General features: G+C 33.3%; 1 protein-coding gene across 9 annotated transcripts in view; it reads right to left on the reverse strand.

The window, feature by feature from the left end:
• LCORL (ligand dependent nuclear receptor corepressor like) overlaps nucleotides 1–20228 on the reverse strand; it is a 166941-nt gene that overhangs the window by 101905 nt on the left and 44808 nt on the right. For 5 of the 9 annotated variants that reach the window (XM_040237913.1, XM_040237912.1, XM_040237908.1 and 2 more), the window contains exons 2-4: nucleotides 15239–15304; nucleotides 3068–3147; nucleotides 2041–2170 (exon numbers count right to left, since the gene is read on the reverse strand). In XM_040237913.1, coding sequence (XP_040093847.1) covers nucleotides 2041–2170; nucleotides 3068–3147; nucleotides 15239–15304 — 276 coding nt within the window. Of the gene's footprint in view, nucleotides 1–539; nucleotides 587–2040; nucleotides 2171–3067; nucleotides 3148–15238; nucleotides 15305–20228 lie in introns of all 9 variants that reach the window. The other 4 variants (XR_005720666.1, XR_005720667.1, XM_040237909.1 and 1 more) reach the window with 1 other exon arrangement.

The raw sequence follows: 20228 nt of genomic DNA on the forward strand, positions 1-20228 counted from the left end.
GAATTCCTAAAAATGACTGACTTTGTGAAATGTTCAGGAATCAAATAAAAACTTCACCAACCAACAAGAGGCTTCTATTAGCATTTTATTTGCTTCCAAAGACTCGGAAATATTTCCTATCTTTAAAAACACATTTTTTTCTTTGCCTTTTGTTTCAAAGTTAAAGAACTTACTAAAGAAATAAATGCATAAAGGAATTAAGACCATTTAAAAGATACTTTTTCTATCTTCCAGCCACATCCTGGTCAGACCATATTGGAAATCTCGAAAACTATTTCATTCATAGAAATTAAAAACAAACAACAGAAATAAAGCCAAGTAAACAAGTAGAAAAGTCCTTATGTTTAATTAAATCTGGAAGGTGATGATGGACCACAAATAAAGAAATTAACAAAGACAAAAATACTAAAGACCTAAGGTAAGGCAAAAATACTACTAATAAGAACCTTTTATTTAAAAACTCTGTGATCCTTCAAAGATCTCGAAGAAAAACAAAAATCCCCAAATGGAGAGGTCACTAAATATCCATGAACACTCACCCAACCACTGGTAGGAGACCTCTTGAAGACCCAGATGCTTGAATCAGCTGAAATAGTACCAATTTTTTACTGATTACTCTTAATAGGGCAATGGAGCACAGGTTAACTCCATACTATCAAATATTAAAAGTTACTATTATTAATTTCTACCTACTACCATTACAAATTACTCAAAGGAGAAGGAGACTGAGTAATGAGTTCTAAGATGAGTGAAACTTACTGCATGCATGTGTGTAAATGCATACATTTCCTCCAGCTCTCTTTGTGATGTAAATCTGAGAATGTAATTCTCCTCGTAAGTGTAAATATATAGGCAGAATAAAATTTTCTAAATTAATACAAAATCCTTAAAGCATGTAAAGTATTTTTATATTAGTTCATGTAGAAAATTTTTTTAAAATTTTGTTTTTTAAAGACAATGACAATTTCTCAATATGAGTTACTTTAATTACACACAGGGAAAGATTTTCAGTCCTTTACACTTAAAAATATATATAGTTCTTAACTTTAGGCCTTTTAATATGCTAATTATTCTTCTAATCAGAGGATTTTCATATTTCAACACATAAAAGAACTCATAACACCAAGACTGAACAAAAGCCTCCTTTCTCAAAGGTAAGGACAATATTCAACATTACAGATTAAAACGTGAAAGGTACCTATTTAACAGAAAATATCTGATGTTACCTAATTCAAAAGAGTATTAAAAGCACTATCAATACTTAGATGAAAATACAGTACCATTTTCCTCATCTCTGGAAGTTGGGAGGTAAGATGATCTTCCCACTACCACCCTGCATTCCCCCTAAACCATCACTTATTCCCAAGGTCGACATGGTAAAAATTAAAGACATTCTACTATTGCAGAAATGGCCAAGAAAAAAAATGGAAGGGTCTATATTTCTCTAGTTTTCTCAAGTAGCTTAAGATATAAAAACAAATTCTGCCGGATACATATGTATCAAGCAAGGAAACACATGAAACAACCCTTATTTGGATTAAATGTTTAGATAGACAGGAAGCAAAGAAGAACAGTGACATTCTAATAGCACATTCAAGCTATCAAAGAAACACTGAAATCTCAAGCCAGCAAATATACTACCAACCTGGCTGATAAATGATTTAACTGTTACATTTCTATAAACAGTTTTGCAATATATTATATCTATCACTTATTGAACACAAAAGAACTTTTGCAGTCTTGAGAAAAGCAACAAAATAAGGAAGACCAAAAGCATACAAAATTTTCTTCTGCTTACAGTAATTAACAAAATAAAGTCAAGGAGAGATTTCAGAATGGTGAAAAGGAAAGCCTAGCAGAAGGCTAGCCCTGTGACTGCAAATCCTAATGCCTTAAAAATATGGAGAAAAACTAAGGACAAAGAAGGAAATAATCAAGAATGGAGTAGAGACTGACATATTAAAAACTCGTATGTGAGAAAAATTCATACATTTTAGGTCTCTACTACAAATTTTAAATGACAAAGTATATCAATATTACCTTTCTTTCGAAAGAGTGCATTTAGGTAATTTTCTGCTTGGCATTCAATCTTTTCAGTGTTGGACTGGCCCTGAGATGATAGCTCCTCTGTTGGTGTTGACTGTGAAGAATCAAGAGATGGTATGCAATCCTAAAATTAGAAGAAAACATCATTAAAAAGTAACTTTTTATTTAAACATGGGACTTCATTAAAATGGCAAAAAGAAATTCTCTAAATGTTCATTTGTTCTGTCTTTTAAATATATGAAATTATATACAAAACATAAAATTTGGGGAAGGAGTCAGGAAAAAAGAAATTTATCTTTGATAGAGGGCCAAACTAGCCTTATTTCTTAGCAAAACTACTGTCAAACAAGAGGAAGGGGGAGAAAAGATAAAATATATTGTTAAATAAATTCACTATATAGCATGCCAGTAATGAGAGTTTTAAGAACAAAGCAGATGTTTACCCACTAACGTGACCAAAATGGGTGCAAGTTCTCCAAGTTCCCATTTCTTTTCCTCCATTCTCACAACAATATTAAAAGAATTGACTTCCTACCATACAAGATGATTCTACCTGTCTAGTTTATGCCCTGTTTACAATAAAAACTAATAATTATTTCACAGGAGACAATCACGATATCCAAAAGACTTCATGAAAAAGTAAAAATCTAAAAAACAGTACTACATTATCTTCCAACCACTGATTCCTAAGAAATCAGACTGTAAGGTAGTCTCAGATCAAACTAGGCCCACCTTCGTCAACCTAAATACGAAAGAGAACTGAACTGAACTTTATGAGTCAGGAGTTTTAAGAAACAAATGTGAAATAAGCAAAAAAGATGAGTGTATTGGGATTTTCACCTGCAAGTTAAGCTAAATGTTAGACTTCTAACATAAGACTTCAAAATATTCTTCTTATTATCAAAATCAAGTATTTAAATTTCACTCTAAGTCCCAAATTCTCAGAACAAATTAAGTTTAAAAAATTTGCGTTACAAATGTGCAATTAGTTTAGAAATAATTTCATAGCACTAAAACTTACACTGACTGCTTCTCTTTGTAGGTTACAAAATGAACATTTTTCATCCATAGACCAGTCAGTCAGCTCTTCTGGTTCACAGTCTTCAAAAGAGGGAAAAATATTGATTAAATACACTAACTTTATATAAAACAAATAAAATTACCACTCTCCACAGCAATGGGTCATATAAAAAAGCTAACTACTAAAAGTAAGGGGGAAAGGCCTAAAAAAAAATTAAACTGGTGACATTTAAAAAGAAATATGGAGAGTAATTTTGCACTATTATTGGACAAAGTAGCAAGAACAATGAGCTGGCTATAAATTCATTATCCAACAATAGAGTTTCAGCACATTATTTGACCAGGGGATTTCTGCAGTAACTAAACCTGTAGCATTAATATGTCACTGGCTAATAATGTGTTAAGTATCATTTAACCTTCTGAAATACTCGATTTATTACTGTCTACTAATTTTTATTTTCACTATGAAAGAAATCAAAACAGACAGGGAGATATGGGATAAGGGAATAAATTTGGCACAAATGACAATATAAAACAAAGAAATGGAATAAAGCACCAGAAAAACCTACAAATTTGAGAACATGGAATGCTGTCCAAGAAAATTTAATATAAATCCACTACTAAAAAGTCAGATCAGATTTTTTTATTACATTGCTAAAGGATTTGTTATAAAAGTTAGGGTAAAAAACAAGTAAACAAGTTACATTATTCAATACAAAACATGGATTTTTCTTCACAAGAATGTTCCTTATAATCCAACTACTGGAATATATTAGAGAGTTCGTGGAAAACATTTTCAAATGAAGGAATTTTATGAAGAAATAATAACATTTCTATCCTAACTATACTTGGTATAGACAGAGATTTTTCAAACTTACTCCTTGCAACAGAAACTCCCTCCAATTTTTTTTCCCAAATAACTTAATACACAGAACCTCAAATATAGAAACCATCATCATCTGAGGCAGTTACATTAGAACTAATTGGAAAAGCACTGGTGTACCATAGTAATTTCTCTTATACTTTTGAAACGTTTAATGAAATTAAATACTTGTTTTCTGCTAAACTACAAAGGAAATAAACATTCATCTTTCTGGAATGATAATGAATAAATACTAGATAGGTTCAGCCTCTTGCATTAATTCAGATACACAGGTCGGAATAGAAGATATATAATTTGTTGGAATATAAAGAGTACAGTGATAGATTCCTTTCATTTCTGGCAGTGGTCCAGAAATATTCCCATTATTTATTTAAACTGCGAAAGAATAGGTAATGGAAACATAAGATCCAGGATGGAGTAATGGAAAGATGACTGGATTTGAAGTCTCCAAAAATCTGGAATGGAACCTACTAGTTATAGCCTTGCCAAGCCAGGCTTTTAATTTCCACATCTGTAAAATAAGGATTCTGTCACCTAACTTATTTATGACCAATTTTTAAAATATTAAAATATTTTATAAACTACAAAACATCATGCAAAGGCTAATTATTAATCAGGTAGAGTCACTAGTCATTATTTTTTAAATTCTGTACTATGACACATGTATTTAATAAAGTTAGTTTGCAGAAGACAGATAACTTTAATTGAATATCTGCTTAAGAAAACTGATCAATTGTGTAAACAATCTGACAAATCAAAAGGTTTACATAATCTATACAATTAAAAACCCAGAACTGTAGTTATGCAGGTTCATAATTTTTTCCAACTTTTACCCAGTCATTATATCAGAATCACAGACTCATCAGTGTCTCTTACAGAGAGTGAGGCAAAGCTTTCCGACCAATGAAATGAATATATAAAAAGTGACAGTATACCACTCTAAACAGAGGCTTTAAAAGACATGGCAAATTCCCCATAGCAATTATCTTGAACTTTCACCATCCAACATCAGAAGAACTTGCCCCATAAAGCCATTATCCATTCAGTCTGGAACGTGGAGTCATGAGGAGATGTAAACCCCATCCACAGCCTAGACTCCAATGAACAGTCACCCATAAGCATGAAATAGATTTTGAAGCTGTTTGTTATGCAGCATTACTGTACTAAAACTTGACTCATATGCCAAGCATAATTTTGATAGACCAAGGAAATCTTACAGCTTTTAAAAATTATGGCCTCAAGAACCAGAAATATGAAAGGACTCCAGCACTGGGATTTTTTTTTTTTTTTTTTTAATATTTGTTTGGCTGTGCCAGTCTTAGCCACAGTATTCAGGATCTTCAGTTGCAGCATTTGGGCTCTTAGTTTTGGCATGTGGGATCTAGTTCCCTGATCAGGGATAGAACCTGGGCCCCCTGCCTTGGGAGTGCAAAGTCTTAGCCACTGGACACCACAGAAGTCCCAATTAGGATTTTTGAAAAACAGCTAGTAGGTCTGGAAAAGGTATTTTTGAAAAGTCATTGAAAGGTTTCATAAAGCTTAAGTGAAAAATACGTCGACTCAAGGGACAACAACTTTGGGTAAATTCAGACAATTACCAGTTGTAAAATAAAATTGGGCATGCTGAGATAATCCTTATTTATTTTAGTCACTTTAGGTGAAGTTCTTCAAGGAAATTTAATTAAAATAAATGCCTAAATAGTTAAATAAATGGCACTGAATATTCAATGATTACATAAATGCCGTTAAATGTTACTATGTTTGGAAATCTATGAATTTACTTTAAAATATTTACTCTTTATATAGCAACTTTTAATTTTCAATCCCAATAAATGCTGGTGGTATACATTTTTTATATATAGGAAAAGCGATTTTGAAAAATCACCTGGAGGCCAGACTTCTCCCTCTGTCCAGGTTGTCCTTTCAGGTCATAAAAATTAAATAAGCACTACAACAAAACACATTCATTTTATCTCTCAAACAAAATTTGACAATGAATCAGATAGTCATCTCTAAAATAAGTTGTCTCTCATTTTGAAATTTAAATACCTGAAGTTATAAGCTGAAAAAGGTCAACTTATGTACCTTATACAACTAGCCTTATTAATAAAGGCAATGTCATATATGAAAACTGATAGTAAATGAATGATCAAAATCAACCTTTCCACCATGTATACATATTCTTGTGGTCAAAGTCTGGTTCCAATCATTTACCTAATCTATCTGGGAAGGTAACAGACTTTGAAATTAGAGAGCCTTGTACTGAATCATGGTCTTTCCACAAACCAGATGTGGTCTTGGGCAAATTACCTTCTCTAAACATCAATTTCCTCATCTGTAAAATGAGGGTAATAATGGCATCTTAAGGCTGTAGTAAAAATTAAATAAGAACATATGTAAAACACATTAAGTCCAGAAAATGTTACTTTCATTTTCTTTTAACTAATCACACTTCTTTTGTATGTTTTTATTATCTTCAGTACCCTCTAACCATAAAAAATAAATCTGGAGTTCCTAAAGACAAAGCTCAATGAAAAATGATTAAAGAGAATACTGAAACTAGATTTTTCATTAAGATCACAAGATAGTGATTATAACTTTGTTAATTTTGATAAAAGATACTGAACAGCAGGCAATATAATTAAAAGATAATCTTTAATTATGAACTATATATTAACTAAACTGAAATTACAGTGAAGAGAAAAACTATGATCTCTTCTAGAGAATAATGATTAACATTTTGCAATATATCATTCCAGTTTATATTCTATGCCTTTTAAAAAATTAGGATCAGTTGATTTTTTTAAAAGATCAATAAAATGATAAACCTCTAGCCAAGTTAAATGAGGGAAAAAAGAAAAAAACAATAGAAATGAAAGATGGGCCATCACTATTGATCCTATGAACATTAAAAGAATAACAAAAGATTATTATGGACAACATTATTTTCCCACTAACTTGGTAAAATGGACAAATTTCTTGAAAGACACAATCTTATCAAATATCACAAAAAAATACAGAACCTCAAAAGGCACTTATCAATTAAAGGAACTAAATCAATAATTAATAGCCTCCCCAAACAGAAAGCACCAGCCCAAATGGTTTCTCCATAATCTGTTCCATGAAACAGAAGCAGAGGAAATATTTCCTCATTCTTGACTTCAAACACCTGTCTGGATACCTCACTCTTTTGCAGACAGCAAAAGAGCATAGGAGATGCCATTAGAGGAATGCAAAGTGCGTCAAACCACAACGCAAGGCACCTACCACTACACACCTATGAAAAGTGTTAAGTCCACAGCACTGACGACACGATACGCTGGTCAGGACGTAGAGCAAAAGGAACCTAAATTCACTGCTGATGGGAACACAAAACAGTACAGCTATTCTTGAAGATAGTCTGACATACACTGTCCAAAGGATCTAGCGATCATGCTCCTAGGTATTTATCCAAATGAGTTGAAAATGTATGTCCACACAAAAACTTGCACACACATGTTGACAGCAGGCTTAATCATGATTGCCAAACCTAGGAAGCAGGTGAATGGATAAGCAAACTGTGGCACATCTGGACAAGGCAGTTTTATTATTTTGTTCTACTTTGTTTTACTGCACTTCACAGATACTACACTTTTTTTTTTTTTTTTTACAAACTGAAGATTTGTGGCAACACTGTGCTGAGCAAGTCTATCAGCGCCATTTTTTCCAAGAGCATTTATTCACTTTGAGTCTCTGTGTCACACATTTTTGTAATTCTCACATTTCAAACTTTTTCATTATTATACTTGCTATGGTCATCTGTGATCAGTGATCTTTTAACTATTATAATTGCTTTGGCGTGCCAAGAACTAAGCTGATATAAAATGGCAAATTTAATCAATCAATGTTCTATGTGTGTTCTTTATTTTATTGAAGTATAGTTAACTTACAATGTTCTGTTAACTTCTGTTGTACAACAAAGTTATTCAGTTATATATATACACATATTGTTTATATTCTTTTCCATTATGATTTAATCACAAGATATTTTATATATTGTGCTATAGAATAGGATCTTGCTGTTTATCCATTCTATACATAGTGGTTTGTATCTGCTAACCTCAAACTCCCACTCTATCCCTCCCCACCCACTTCCTCTTAACAACCACAAGTCTGTTCCCTATGTCTGTGAGTCTGTTTCTGTTTCATATATGAGTTCATTTGTATCACATTTGAGATTCCACATATAAATGATATCACATTGTATTTGTTTTTCTCTTTCTGATTTACTTCACTTAAGTATTTGTATTTGTTTTTCTCTTTACTTCACTTATGATAATCTCTAAGCACATCCATGTTGTTGCAATGGCATTATTTCACTCTCTTTATGACTTAAGTACTATTCCACTGTGTATATACACATCTTCTTTATTCATGCATCTGTCAGTGGACACTTAGGTTGCTTCCGTGTTTTGCTATCGTGAATAGTGCCGCTATGAACACACAGTTGAGTGTATCCTTTTGAACTACAGTTTTGTCTAAATGTATGCTCAGGAGTAGGATACAGGCTCATGCGGTAACTTTATTTTTATTTTTTTGAGGAACTTCCATACTCTTCTCCATAGTGGTTGTATCAGCTTACATTCCCACCAACAGTGGAACAAGGTTCTCTTTTCTCCACTCCATCTCCAGCATTTGTTATTGCAGACTTGCATCTTCTCATGTGCCTTTTGGCCATCTGTATGTCTTCTCTGTAGAAATGTCTATTTAGGTCTACTACCCATTTTTCAATTGGGTTATCTGTTTTTTTGTTGTTGTTGAGTTGTATGAGATGTGTGTATATTTTGGAAATTAAACCCTTGTTGGGTTTAATTGTTGGTCACATAATTGCAAATATTTTCTCCCACTCTGTAGAGTGTCTTTTCGTTTTGCTTACGGTTTCTTTTGCTGTACAGAAGTTTTTAAGTTTGATTAGGCCCCATTCGTTTATTTTTGCTTTTATTTCTACTGCCTTGGGAGACTGGCCTAAGAAAACATTAGTACGATTTATGTCAGAGAATGTTTTGTGTATGTTCTTTTCTAGGAGTTTTATGGTACTATTTCTCATATTTAAGTATTTAAGCCAAGTTGACTTTATTTTTGGGTATGGTGTAAGAATATGTTCTAACTTCACTGATTTACATGCAGCTGTTCAACTTTCCCATTACCACTTGCGGAAGAGACTGTCTTTTTTTCCACTGTATATTCTTCACATATGTGTTCTGACTATACCACCAAATAGCCTGTCCCCAATCTGTCTCCCTCTCATTGGGCCTTATTCCCTAAAACACAACAATATTGAAATCAGACCAGTTAATAACCCTACAATGACCTCTAAAAGTTCAACGAGGAATAGCAAGTCTCTCACTTTAAAATCAAGAGCTAGAAATGATTAAGCTTAGTGAGGAAAGCATAAAGTTGAAATAGCTGAAGTCTAGGCCACGTATGCCAAACAGCCAATGTGTGAATATAAAGAAAAAGTTCTTAAAGGAAAATAAAAGTAAACATATAAATGATAAGAAACCAGAACAGTCTTATTTCTGATATGAAGAAAATTCTAGCAGTCTGGGTAGCCTGCCACAATATTCCCTTAGAGAAGTAAAGTCGCTCCGTCGTGTCTGATTCTTTGTGACCCCTTAGACTGTATAGTCCATGGAATTCTCCACGCCAGAATACTGGAGTGGGTAGCCTTTCCCTTCTCCAGGGATCTTTTCAACCCAGGGATCGAACCCAGGTCTCCCATGTTGCAGGCAGATTCTTTATCAGCTCAGCCACAAGGGACGCCCAAGAACACTAGAGTGAGTGTTCTTAAGCCAAAACCAAAGACTTAAGCCAAAACCAAAAATTCCCTTAAGCCAAAGCCTAATCCAGAGCAAGGCCCTAATTCCCTTCAATTTAATGAAGACTGAGAGAGGTGAAGAAGACACAGAAGTATGAAGCAGCAGAGATTGGTTCACACGTTTAAGGAAGACAGCCATCTGCATAACATCAAACAGCAAGCTTACCAGAAAATCTACCTAAGACAATGAATGAAGATGGTCACAGTAAACAATAGGTTTTAAATATAGACGAAACAGCCTCATAGTGGAAGAAGATGCCATCTATGACTTTCATAGCTAAACAGGGAAGTCAATGCATGACTTCAAAGCTTCAAAGGACAGACTGACTCTTTTGTTAGGGGCTAACGATGCTGATAACCTGAAGTTGAAGCCAATGCTCATTTACCATCCCCAAAATACTAAGTACCCTAAACCCAAACTGTGCTCTATAAATGGGACAACAAAGCTTGGATGTTGACAACATGGTTTACTGGATATTTTAAGCTCACTGTTGAGATCTACTACTCAGAATGAAAAAATTCCTTTCAAAATGTAAACGTGACTGCTCATTGATAATGCGTCAGATCACGCAAGAGCTCCAATGGAGGTGTACAATGAGAGTTATGTTGTTCTCATCTGCTAATACAATAACCATTTTGCAGCCCATGGATCAGGAATCATTTCCACTTTCAATTCTTATTATTTAAGAAAAACATTTCATAAAGTTATAGTTGCCATAGACAGTGATTCCTCTGATGGATCTGGGCAAAGTAAACTGAAAATTTTTGAAAAGGATTCACCATTCACCATGAAAAACATCAATAATTCAAGGAGAGAGGTCAAAATATCAACATTAACAGGAGTTTTGAAGCAGCTGATTCCAACCCTCATGGATGACTTTGAAGGGTTCCACACTTCAGTGGAGAAAGCAGCTGCAGACGTGGTGGCAACAGCAAGAGAACTGGAATTAGAAGTGAAATGTGAAAATGTGACTGAGTTATTACAAACTCATGATAAAACTTCTTTAGCATAAGAAAAAGGTGCTTCTCATGAATGAGCAAAGAAAGTGGTTTCCTGAGATGGCATTTACTGTTGAAGATGCTCAGGAGATTGTTGAAATGACAACAAAGGATTTAGAATATCATATAAACTTAGCTGATAAAGCAATGGAAGGTTTTGAGAGGACTGACTCCAATTTTGAAAGAAGTTCTATTGTGAGTAATAGGCTATCAAATAGCAATGAATGGTACAAATTGTTAAAGGAAGAGACAATCAATGTGGCAGACTTCACTGTTGTCTTATTTTAAGAAATCACTACTGCAACTACCACCTTGATCAGTCAGAAGCCATAAACATCAATGCAAGACCCTCTACCAGCAAAACAATTATGACTTGCAAAAGGTTCAAGAGATGGTTGGCATATTTTAGCAATGAAGTATTTTTTAACAAAGTCACACTGTCTTTTCAGACATAATGTTATTGCACCCAATAGACTAAGGTATAGTATAGACACAACTGTAAAAAACAAAAAGTTTACATGCACTGGGAAACCAAAATTTCATGAGACTCACTCTACTGTTACTCTCTTTATTGCAGTGGTCTGGAACTGAACTGGCAATACCTCTGAGGTATGCCTGTACACTTGGATAAGTCTTTGTGAACACACTGAGAAAAGCTACTATAGCTTATATAACTAACTATAAAATAGTATTAGGTTCTCTGGTTTAGTATAAATAATCATCAATTCATATTAAAAAACTATTAATTTTTTAGTTAATACTAGGCTATGAGTTCCTAGTAGGCAGAGATCCTATGTATTCACTTTTCTTTCCTCACTGCTCATCACGGTTTCTAACACAAAATAAGCATTCAAAATATGTTACCCAATAAATCTGAAAGGTAGTTTTGTTTGCTCAATCATCATAGTGCTAATAGTTAGGGGGAGAAAACGATATTAAGCCAAAAATATTATATGCTGGTCAGTGTTATAAGTCATGGATTAGCAAACCTTTACTATAAACTGCCAGAGAATATGTATTTTAGGTTGTGGAGGTCATAGAGTTGAACCATTCAACTACTGTTGAAGTATAAAAGTAGCCACAGACAATATATCAACAAATGAGAGGGGCTGTTTCCAATAAAACTGTACTAACTGGACATTCAATTTGAACTTCATATAGCTTCCACATGTCACAAAATATTAAATCTTTTGATTTTTTTCAACTATTTAGAAACATAAAAACCGTTCTTAGCTCACAGGCCATTCAAAAATAGTCAATAGGCTGCATCCGGCCAACATGCAATCACCTGCACACCTCTGACATAATTTCTCTTTGAAATGTGGGCACAGCCAGAGAAAAATCAACGGGATCTATAAGCCAATTTACACATGCCTACTGTACTCTCCTTATATTAGTAAATATCCATAGTCAGGGCAAGTAAATCAGACAATCTTACATATGAAAGAAACTAGTTTCCCGGTAAGACATGAGAAAGGACTGCCTAAGGCAGAAAACAAGGGTGAATTTCTGCTTAGAAGTCATGTCACAGCAGAACAAGTGAGTTTTGGGTTGGTAGAAAAGAGGCATAGAGTATAGGGAACTTTTCAGGGGGTACAAAAAAATTCACAATATTCAAAGTTTCTTTGGAGACTTGACTCCAAAAAGCAGTAACAGTTATGTTTTCCTCAGAAGGACAAAAAGTTGTGAGAAGAGATCAAAGAAGACAAAGTTAGAACTTCTCTGTTTCCAACAAATTAAAAATTAGGAACACTCAAAAGTTTCTTTCAAAACCATTCAATTTGGAGGCGACTCTAAACAGATTTCAAGAAATAAAATATGAACTCCTCAAAATACGAATATATATGATAAAAACCTTTACATTAAAAACACACTGTATACCAGAGTTGACTTTTAAGGTAGCAGTATGAAATTTAGAACATATTTTCCACAAAATAGTAGCAAATTGGCAATGCAGTCTATTTAACTTAAATGTATTACAAACTAAAAATACTATGCATTTAATTTTATAACAAAAAATAATTTAGAGTAATATATAAGGATCCCATGCTAACCAATTAATCTGATACCTGAGTTTTGGACAGTGAATAACAAAGGTTCAGACTTCCAATGATTTAGATAAAAACATACACTCATCTAATGTGTCTCCTGAATCTAGATTTGTATAACGAGAAATATCTACACTTGGTAATCCTAACATCTAAATATTAAGCCGTTTTAAACAATGATAAGAACAAAGAAAGCAAACATTTAAGAAGAGGATAAGAAAAAAGCTGGAGACGTCTATAGTGGATAGCTTCCACAAACCTTTTTAAAGGCTCTTCTATACTTTGATAGCACTGTTGTAACTTTCCTTCAAGATATAATACGGCTGTCTTTATTTACCCTTGCACATATATAGAACTGTAATTAGTATCATCCCTCTTAAGCCTGCAACTTTGATTAGAAGCCTTTTTTTTTTTTTAAAGAATTCAAAAATGCAAAGAAAAGAAGGAAGATTTTACCTAAGAAACCTGGAAGAAAGAACATTTAGGATGAAAAAGGGCAACATCAATATGTGCCTGTGTTTGAGAAAAAGACTGAGTTCCACAGCTTAGTTAATTTTATAACTCCTGCCATCAAAAAAAGCACAAAAGAAGATATAAAGTACAAGATCTACCAGAATTAAAAGAAAAAAATGGGATGGTATAATTCACTAAATTAATTATCACAGATATACGATGTAATATTTTTCTGCTATTAAGAATGATGATACAGAACTTCATTTATCTAAATGATACACTAGTGAACAAAATCAGTAAGCACAAAAACCTATACACACTGTACACAGAGTATGTACCACTTTAATAGAAGAATAATTAGATCCAAACAATTTTAAATTTATATAAAAATGTTAAAGGTTTTCTATGTGGTTGTGGAACTTAGAGTATATTTAAGATTTATTTGTATTTTCTAGTTTCTAAAAATGAACATGTGTTACTTGTATACTAAGGAAATACTAGTCTAGAACAAAATACAAGACTTTATTTCATTAGGACATTCTGCCCTTTATATACTAAACAACTAATTTCTGAAGGAACATAAATATATACCTATGTAATTATATAAAGATAAATTAAAGATGCTTAAAATTTACAAGTTGCATCTTGGGTTATCAGTAGGCAATTAAGTACAATGCTGTTTCTGATCTGAACGAGGACAGCAGGTTTAAAAAGAAAGGTTGAAGAAATACCAAACATATGTTAAATACTTGTTTTTTTAGATTTTTTTTCCTTTCTTCATTTATATGCTCAGAAAAATAAGTGAAAATAAAACCAGTTTCGCTTATAAATATATCAGGTAAAAATATTTAATGCTGTATGAAACTATGATAAATGAAATAAGAAATGAATAAAGACAGAAAAAGATTTTAGCCATAAGAATGATAAAACACTAGAACAACAACAACAACAAAAAAAGCACTAGAACAAAAACAGCTTTGAGTCTTCGTCCTAAAAGTCATGTTCTGCATGGGTATCATTCATCTGACTGAACATGGGTGGTTGGCACAAATGGTCTTTGATACAGATTTCAGCTCCATGGTTCATAACTCAATTATTCTGCTCAACATTAAAAAATGAGAGAGAGATATAGAGGATGAGTGGAAACTTTTGATTGCTCCTAACATCACTATCTCTCCCTCAACTCAAAAGATTTGCACAAAATACCTTGGGTCTTTGTAGAATGGGAAGTAACAGGAGAACAGAAGGTAACAGAGTCAGCATATAAAACTGAATAGGTAAGACATTCAGAAAGAATTACATCAAAACCAAACAAGAAAGTCTACACTAACACTGCCCATTTTGTGAATGAGCTATACTATAAAATTTCAATGTCTAAAAAAATGTCCTCTCATAATCCTCTGTTTCCAGGCAAGAAATAAAAAAACTAAACTATATCACAGCAATTATAGCGTAGATCAAAATTTTCTACCAGGATTTATGCTAAAGTGTTTGGAAGAGGAGGCTATAATAAACAACAAACAGTTATTAAAATTCTGAACACACACAGCAGGATACCTCAGAGTAAAAATCTGAGTTCCAGGCTGCCTATATCATAAGTAATAAGAGGTATTTATCTAATTGAACCCCTTTGAGTTCTCTTTAAGAATAAGTCAGGGAACATAATGTTTAAAATAACAAAAGTTAAATTTTATCATTAAGCTAAAAACCAGGCTTTGTTTTCTATTTTGTACTAAAATAGTGTACTAAAGTTACAATATTAATAACATTATATAATAACAGAAATAATATTTGGCTCATTATTTTAAAGTATTTTCTAATTAAACAAGATCACAAATTCATTTTAATATAAAGCTAGTATAAAACAACTATTTTTCACTTGTAAAATAAACTGAAGATTAAAATTTTTAAATAAAATTTAAAAAGTATTACCTTCAAATAAACTGAGGTCTCTTCGTAGCCGTGGTCCATAAAGCCCTTCTAAAATACTCTCAAAACCTGTGTTATTAAAGAGAGAAAAGTATATTAGCTACTAAAAAAGCTTACCCATACACTCTATGAGAGTAAGTGAGTGTGTGTGTGTCAGTTGCATCTGATTCTGTGACTTCATGGACAGTAGCCCACCACGCTCCTCTGTCCATGAAATTTTCCAGGCAAGAATACTAGAGTGAGTTGCCATTTCCTACTCTAGGGCTATCTTCCCAACCTAGGGATCAAACCCATGTCTCTTGTGTCTCCTGCACTGGCAGGTGGATTCTTTACCACTGTGCCACCTGGGAAGCCACATTCTACATGAATCTGCTAATTTTAAAATACTATGAGAGGTCATTTTCCCTTTAGATGAATTAAGCTGAACTGGGAATATGTAAAACATAGTAAAAAAAGTCACACAATGACTACCAGGAATTATGATTGTAAAAAAATATATATAAATATTCAAATGTAAATATTCACTTCTAAAACAAACAAACTTCTTGTCATTTTGAAACATTCCCAGGTTAAAATAATGGGCAGGTTTGTTTTGCAATGACTTTGTAGAGAGGAAAAGAATAATTGGAAAATACATGTATTACAATCCTGTTTATACTGATTACAAAAAAATGTTAACTTTTTTAAAAGTAGCATCTTTAACTTCAGTTTTTAAAGTGAGTAAATGAGTGTCAATAGGGAGAAATTCTTATAATTTCTTACAATTTAAACCTACTTACAAAAAATAAAACAATTCTGCCTTAAGGGAAAAGTTTAAATCTACAATTTAAATTCTTACAATTAAAACCTACTTGCAAAAATTAAAAAACAATCTTGCCTCGTTTTAAGGAAAAAATTACTGAAAATCTTATTAACAAAACTCTAGTTCATGAATTCATAGAGTATACTACTTTCTGGATGTACTAAGATTTTATAATTTTCTTTTTGAAGTCTGTATCATATTCAGTATTAAAAAGGTTACTGACAAACTATAAGACATGCAGAAGAAAACAGCCAGGATGGCAAAATAACTGGGAAAACAAGAAAAGTAACTACTTTAAGGATGCTTAAATTATGAAGGAAAAAAACTGAATTGCAGCATGATAGACCTGAAAAATAAACTATAAAGTAGATTTTCTATGCAGTTATTTTTAAACTATAAAACAGTAGAAATATTTCTATAGGAATGTTTCATAAATCATAAAATGTTTTTAAAAAACAAAAACCTCTATAATCAAGATGCATGTTAAAATCAATGATGTCAGTCAAAAAGACACAACAATGTTTAATTTAGTAGATTATGAAGAAACAATGCATCTTAGAACTAATGTCTTAAATTTTACCAACGTAGGTAGCTACCATGTTACTTGGTAAATACGTACTTTAATAAAATTTCTGTGAAATGATTCAGAGCTAGTTCCCACAGTGGAAAGTTCAGGTAGAAAAGTGAATGAACTCCTAAGAATGCTTTCAAGAATGCTTACAGAAAAGACTTACTATTAGACAAATATTCAGATGAAACAAGCCCCAAATCTCTATTAACACCATATTCATTTTCTGTGATCAATTTACTCCAAAAGTAATACTGCAAACAACTACTTTAGGATACTATTCTGTGATATTTGGACAAACCATATAGGCCCTCCCTAGATAAGCATACTGAATTTAAACAATGAATATTTCCTAGATTTAAGTCTGTAAAGAAAGCAAACAGGGACTTACATTCTTGTTCTACTGGGTTTCTCAACTCTTCAAAAAATAAGATCAAGGTCTTCCATAGATCTTGCTAAGATTTATTCATATTGCATAGCATTGGTGCTAAATTAAATGATACCTTTAGTTAAAAAGTTTTGTTTTTTGTGGGCTTACAGAAACACAATTGATGTTTGTATATTGACTTTGCATCTGAAGACATTGCTAAACTCTAATTATAATAACTTATCTGGAAATGCTCTTCAGTTTAGTTCAGTTGCTCAGTAGTGTCCAACTCTTTGTGATCCCATGGACTGCAGCACGCCAGGCTTCCCTGTCCATCACCAACTCCCAGAGTTTACTCAGACTCATGTCCATTGAGTTGGTGATGCCATCCAACCATTTCATCCTCTGCCGTCTCCTCCTCCTTCTGCCTTCAACCCTTCCCAGCATCAGTGTCTTTCCCAATGAGTCAGTTCTTCACATGAGGTGGCCAAAGTATTGGAGTTTCAGCTTCAACATCAGTCCTTCCAATGAATATTCAGGACTGATTCCCTTTAGGATTGACTGGTTTGAGCTCCTTGCAGTCCAAGGGACTCTCAAGAGTCTTCAACACCACAGTTCAGAAGCATCAATTCTTCGGTGCTCAGCTTTCTTTACAGTCCAGCTCTCCCATCCATCCATGCCCACTGCTCTACATACACAAGTATATCATCTATAGACAATGGTAGGTTGTTGTTTTTTCTTTTTTAATCCTTATAGATTTTTTGTTTCTGGCTCTTGCTTCACTGTTTTATCTAGGACCTCAATATAATGTTGAAAATTGGTGGTGGCAGTGAGCATTGTTGACTTACACCCAATCTAAACAGGAAAGCATTCCAGATTTTATTATTAATAAGAATGTTTGTTGTTTTAATAGAAATACTGCTTATCACACTAAGGAAGTTCATTCTATGTCTAGCTTGCTAGGAGGGTTTTCCTGCCATGCAAAAATACTGAATTTTATCAAATCAATCAACCAGTTTCTATTTTATTTACAATATTGTATTCCAGGTATATAACACAGTAATTCAATATTTTTATAGGCTATACTCCATATAAAGCTATTATAAAATACTGACTATATTCCTTGTGCAGTAGGTTACAATCCTATAACTTATTTATTTCATACCTAGTAGTTTGTACCTCTCAATCTCTTTCACATACTTTGCCCATTCTTTCACACCTCTTCCCCCTGGTAACTACTAGTTTGTTCTATCTGTAAGTCTGTTTCTGTTTTGCTATATTTGTCAGTGATCAATTAGACTGGTTTTAGTTTTTAGATTTCATTTATAAGTGAAAAGATACAGTATTTGTCTTGCTCTGTCTGATTCATTTCACAAACCACAATACCTTCTAGGTCCATCCACCTTGTCACAAATGACAAAATTTCTTTCTTTCTCATTTTTTACAGTTGAGTACCAAATTTGACTTATAGATGGTAAAGAATCTGCCTACAATGCAGGAGACCCGGGTTTGATCCCTGGGTCAGGAAGATCCCCTGCAAAGGGAATGGCAACCCACTCCAGTATTCTTGCCTGAATTTGATGAACAGAGGAGCCTGGCGGGCTACAGTCCATAGGGTTGCAAAGAGTTGGACAGGACTGAGAAACTAACACTTTCACTTTCCAAATTAAATTCTTAAAATCTATTACTTCCCTGGCAGCTCAGATAGTAAAGAATCTACCTGCAATGCATGAGATCTGGGTTTGATTCCTAGGTCAGGAAGATCCCCTGGAGAAGCGAATAGCAACCCACTCCAGTATTCTTGCCTGAAGAATTTCATGGACAAAGGAGCCTTGTAGGCTACAGTCCATGGGGTCGCAAAGAGTTGGACATGACTGAATAAATAACACTTTCACTTTTCACCAAATTTATTTTGAATTTATTGAAATAACCATGTCATTCTTTCTTAAATCTCTTAATATAGTGATACAGTGAATTACATTGAATAAAACTCCCATTCCTGGGAAAATCCAACATTATCATGAGACATATTTGCTGGGTTTCTTGATTAGCCTTTTCAAATTTTGGCATCTGTAGTCACTAATGAGCCTGGTCTGTAAATTTCCTTTGTACTTGATCAAGTATTTATATGAATGCTATACTACCCTCATAAAATGAGTGGCAATGTCCTTTCTTTTCCTTTTCTCTGAGAAAATATTAAGAAATATAGGATGCCTTGCTTGAACATTTAATATGCCAGGGATGTTAACTGGGAATAAGGTCTTTCTGAAGCACTTACCACTGATCAAATTTATTTCACCATTAAAGCAGGCGTCCCCAACCCCTGGGCAATGGACCTCTACCAGTTCATGGCCTGTTAGGAACCAGGCCACACAGCAGGAGGTGAGTGGCTGGGTGGGTGAGTGAGCAAAGCTTCATCTGTATTTATAGCTGTTACCCATCACTCACTCACATTATCAACTGAGCTCAGGAAAACAAGCTCAGGGCTCCCACTGATTCTGCATTATGGTGAGCTGTATAATTATTTCATTATATAGCACAATGCAACAATAACAGAAATAAAGTGCACAATAAATGTAATTCACTTAATCATTCTGAAACCATTCACTCCACCCCAGCCTCATCCAAAGAAAAACTGTCTTCCATGAAATGGGTCCCTGGTGCCAGAAAGGTTGGGGACAGGCTGTGATAAAGGACTATTCACAAATTCTATTTCTTACATTAGTCATAGTTTTCTGGGAACTTGCCCATTTCAACTATATTTTCCAATTTATTTGCATAAGATATTTCTTTCTATGTTTCTATCTTAATGTCAACAGTATTGGCAGTCATATCCTTTTTCCTTCTCATTCCACATGTTGGTTACTTATTTTTCTTTTTCTTCAGCTGAGCTCATTAAAAGTTTCTCTTTTTTAATATTTAAAAAGAATTCTTATTTGATTCCTTGATCTTCTCTATTGCATGTTTGTTTTCTTACCCATTAATTCCTGTTTCTGTTTTTAGTTCCTCCTCCTCTTTATTTTGCTCTTATTTTTCTTCTTGAAATGGATTTTAGCTCACTAACTTTCAGCCTTTTTCTCTAACATATGCATTTAAAGTTGTTGATTTCCATCTAATAAATTGCATTCCACAACTTTCAGTATGTCATATTTTCTTATCATTCAATCTAAATATTTCCTAATTTCCATTATGACTTTTTAGATTTCCAAATACACAGTGTATCCTTTTCATAGATATCTAACTTAATTATACTGTA

The sequence above is a fragment of the Oryx dammah genome, unplaced genomic scaffold (genome assembly GCF_014754425.2).
Source record: "Oryx dammah isolate SB20612 unplaced genomic scaffold, SCBI_Odam_1.1 HiC_scaffold_3, whole genome shotgun sequence".
Taxonomy (NCBI): domain Eukaryota; kingdom Metazoa; phylum Chordata; class Mammalia; order Artiodactyla; family Bovidae; genus Oryx; species Oryx dammah.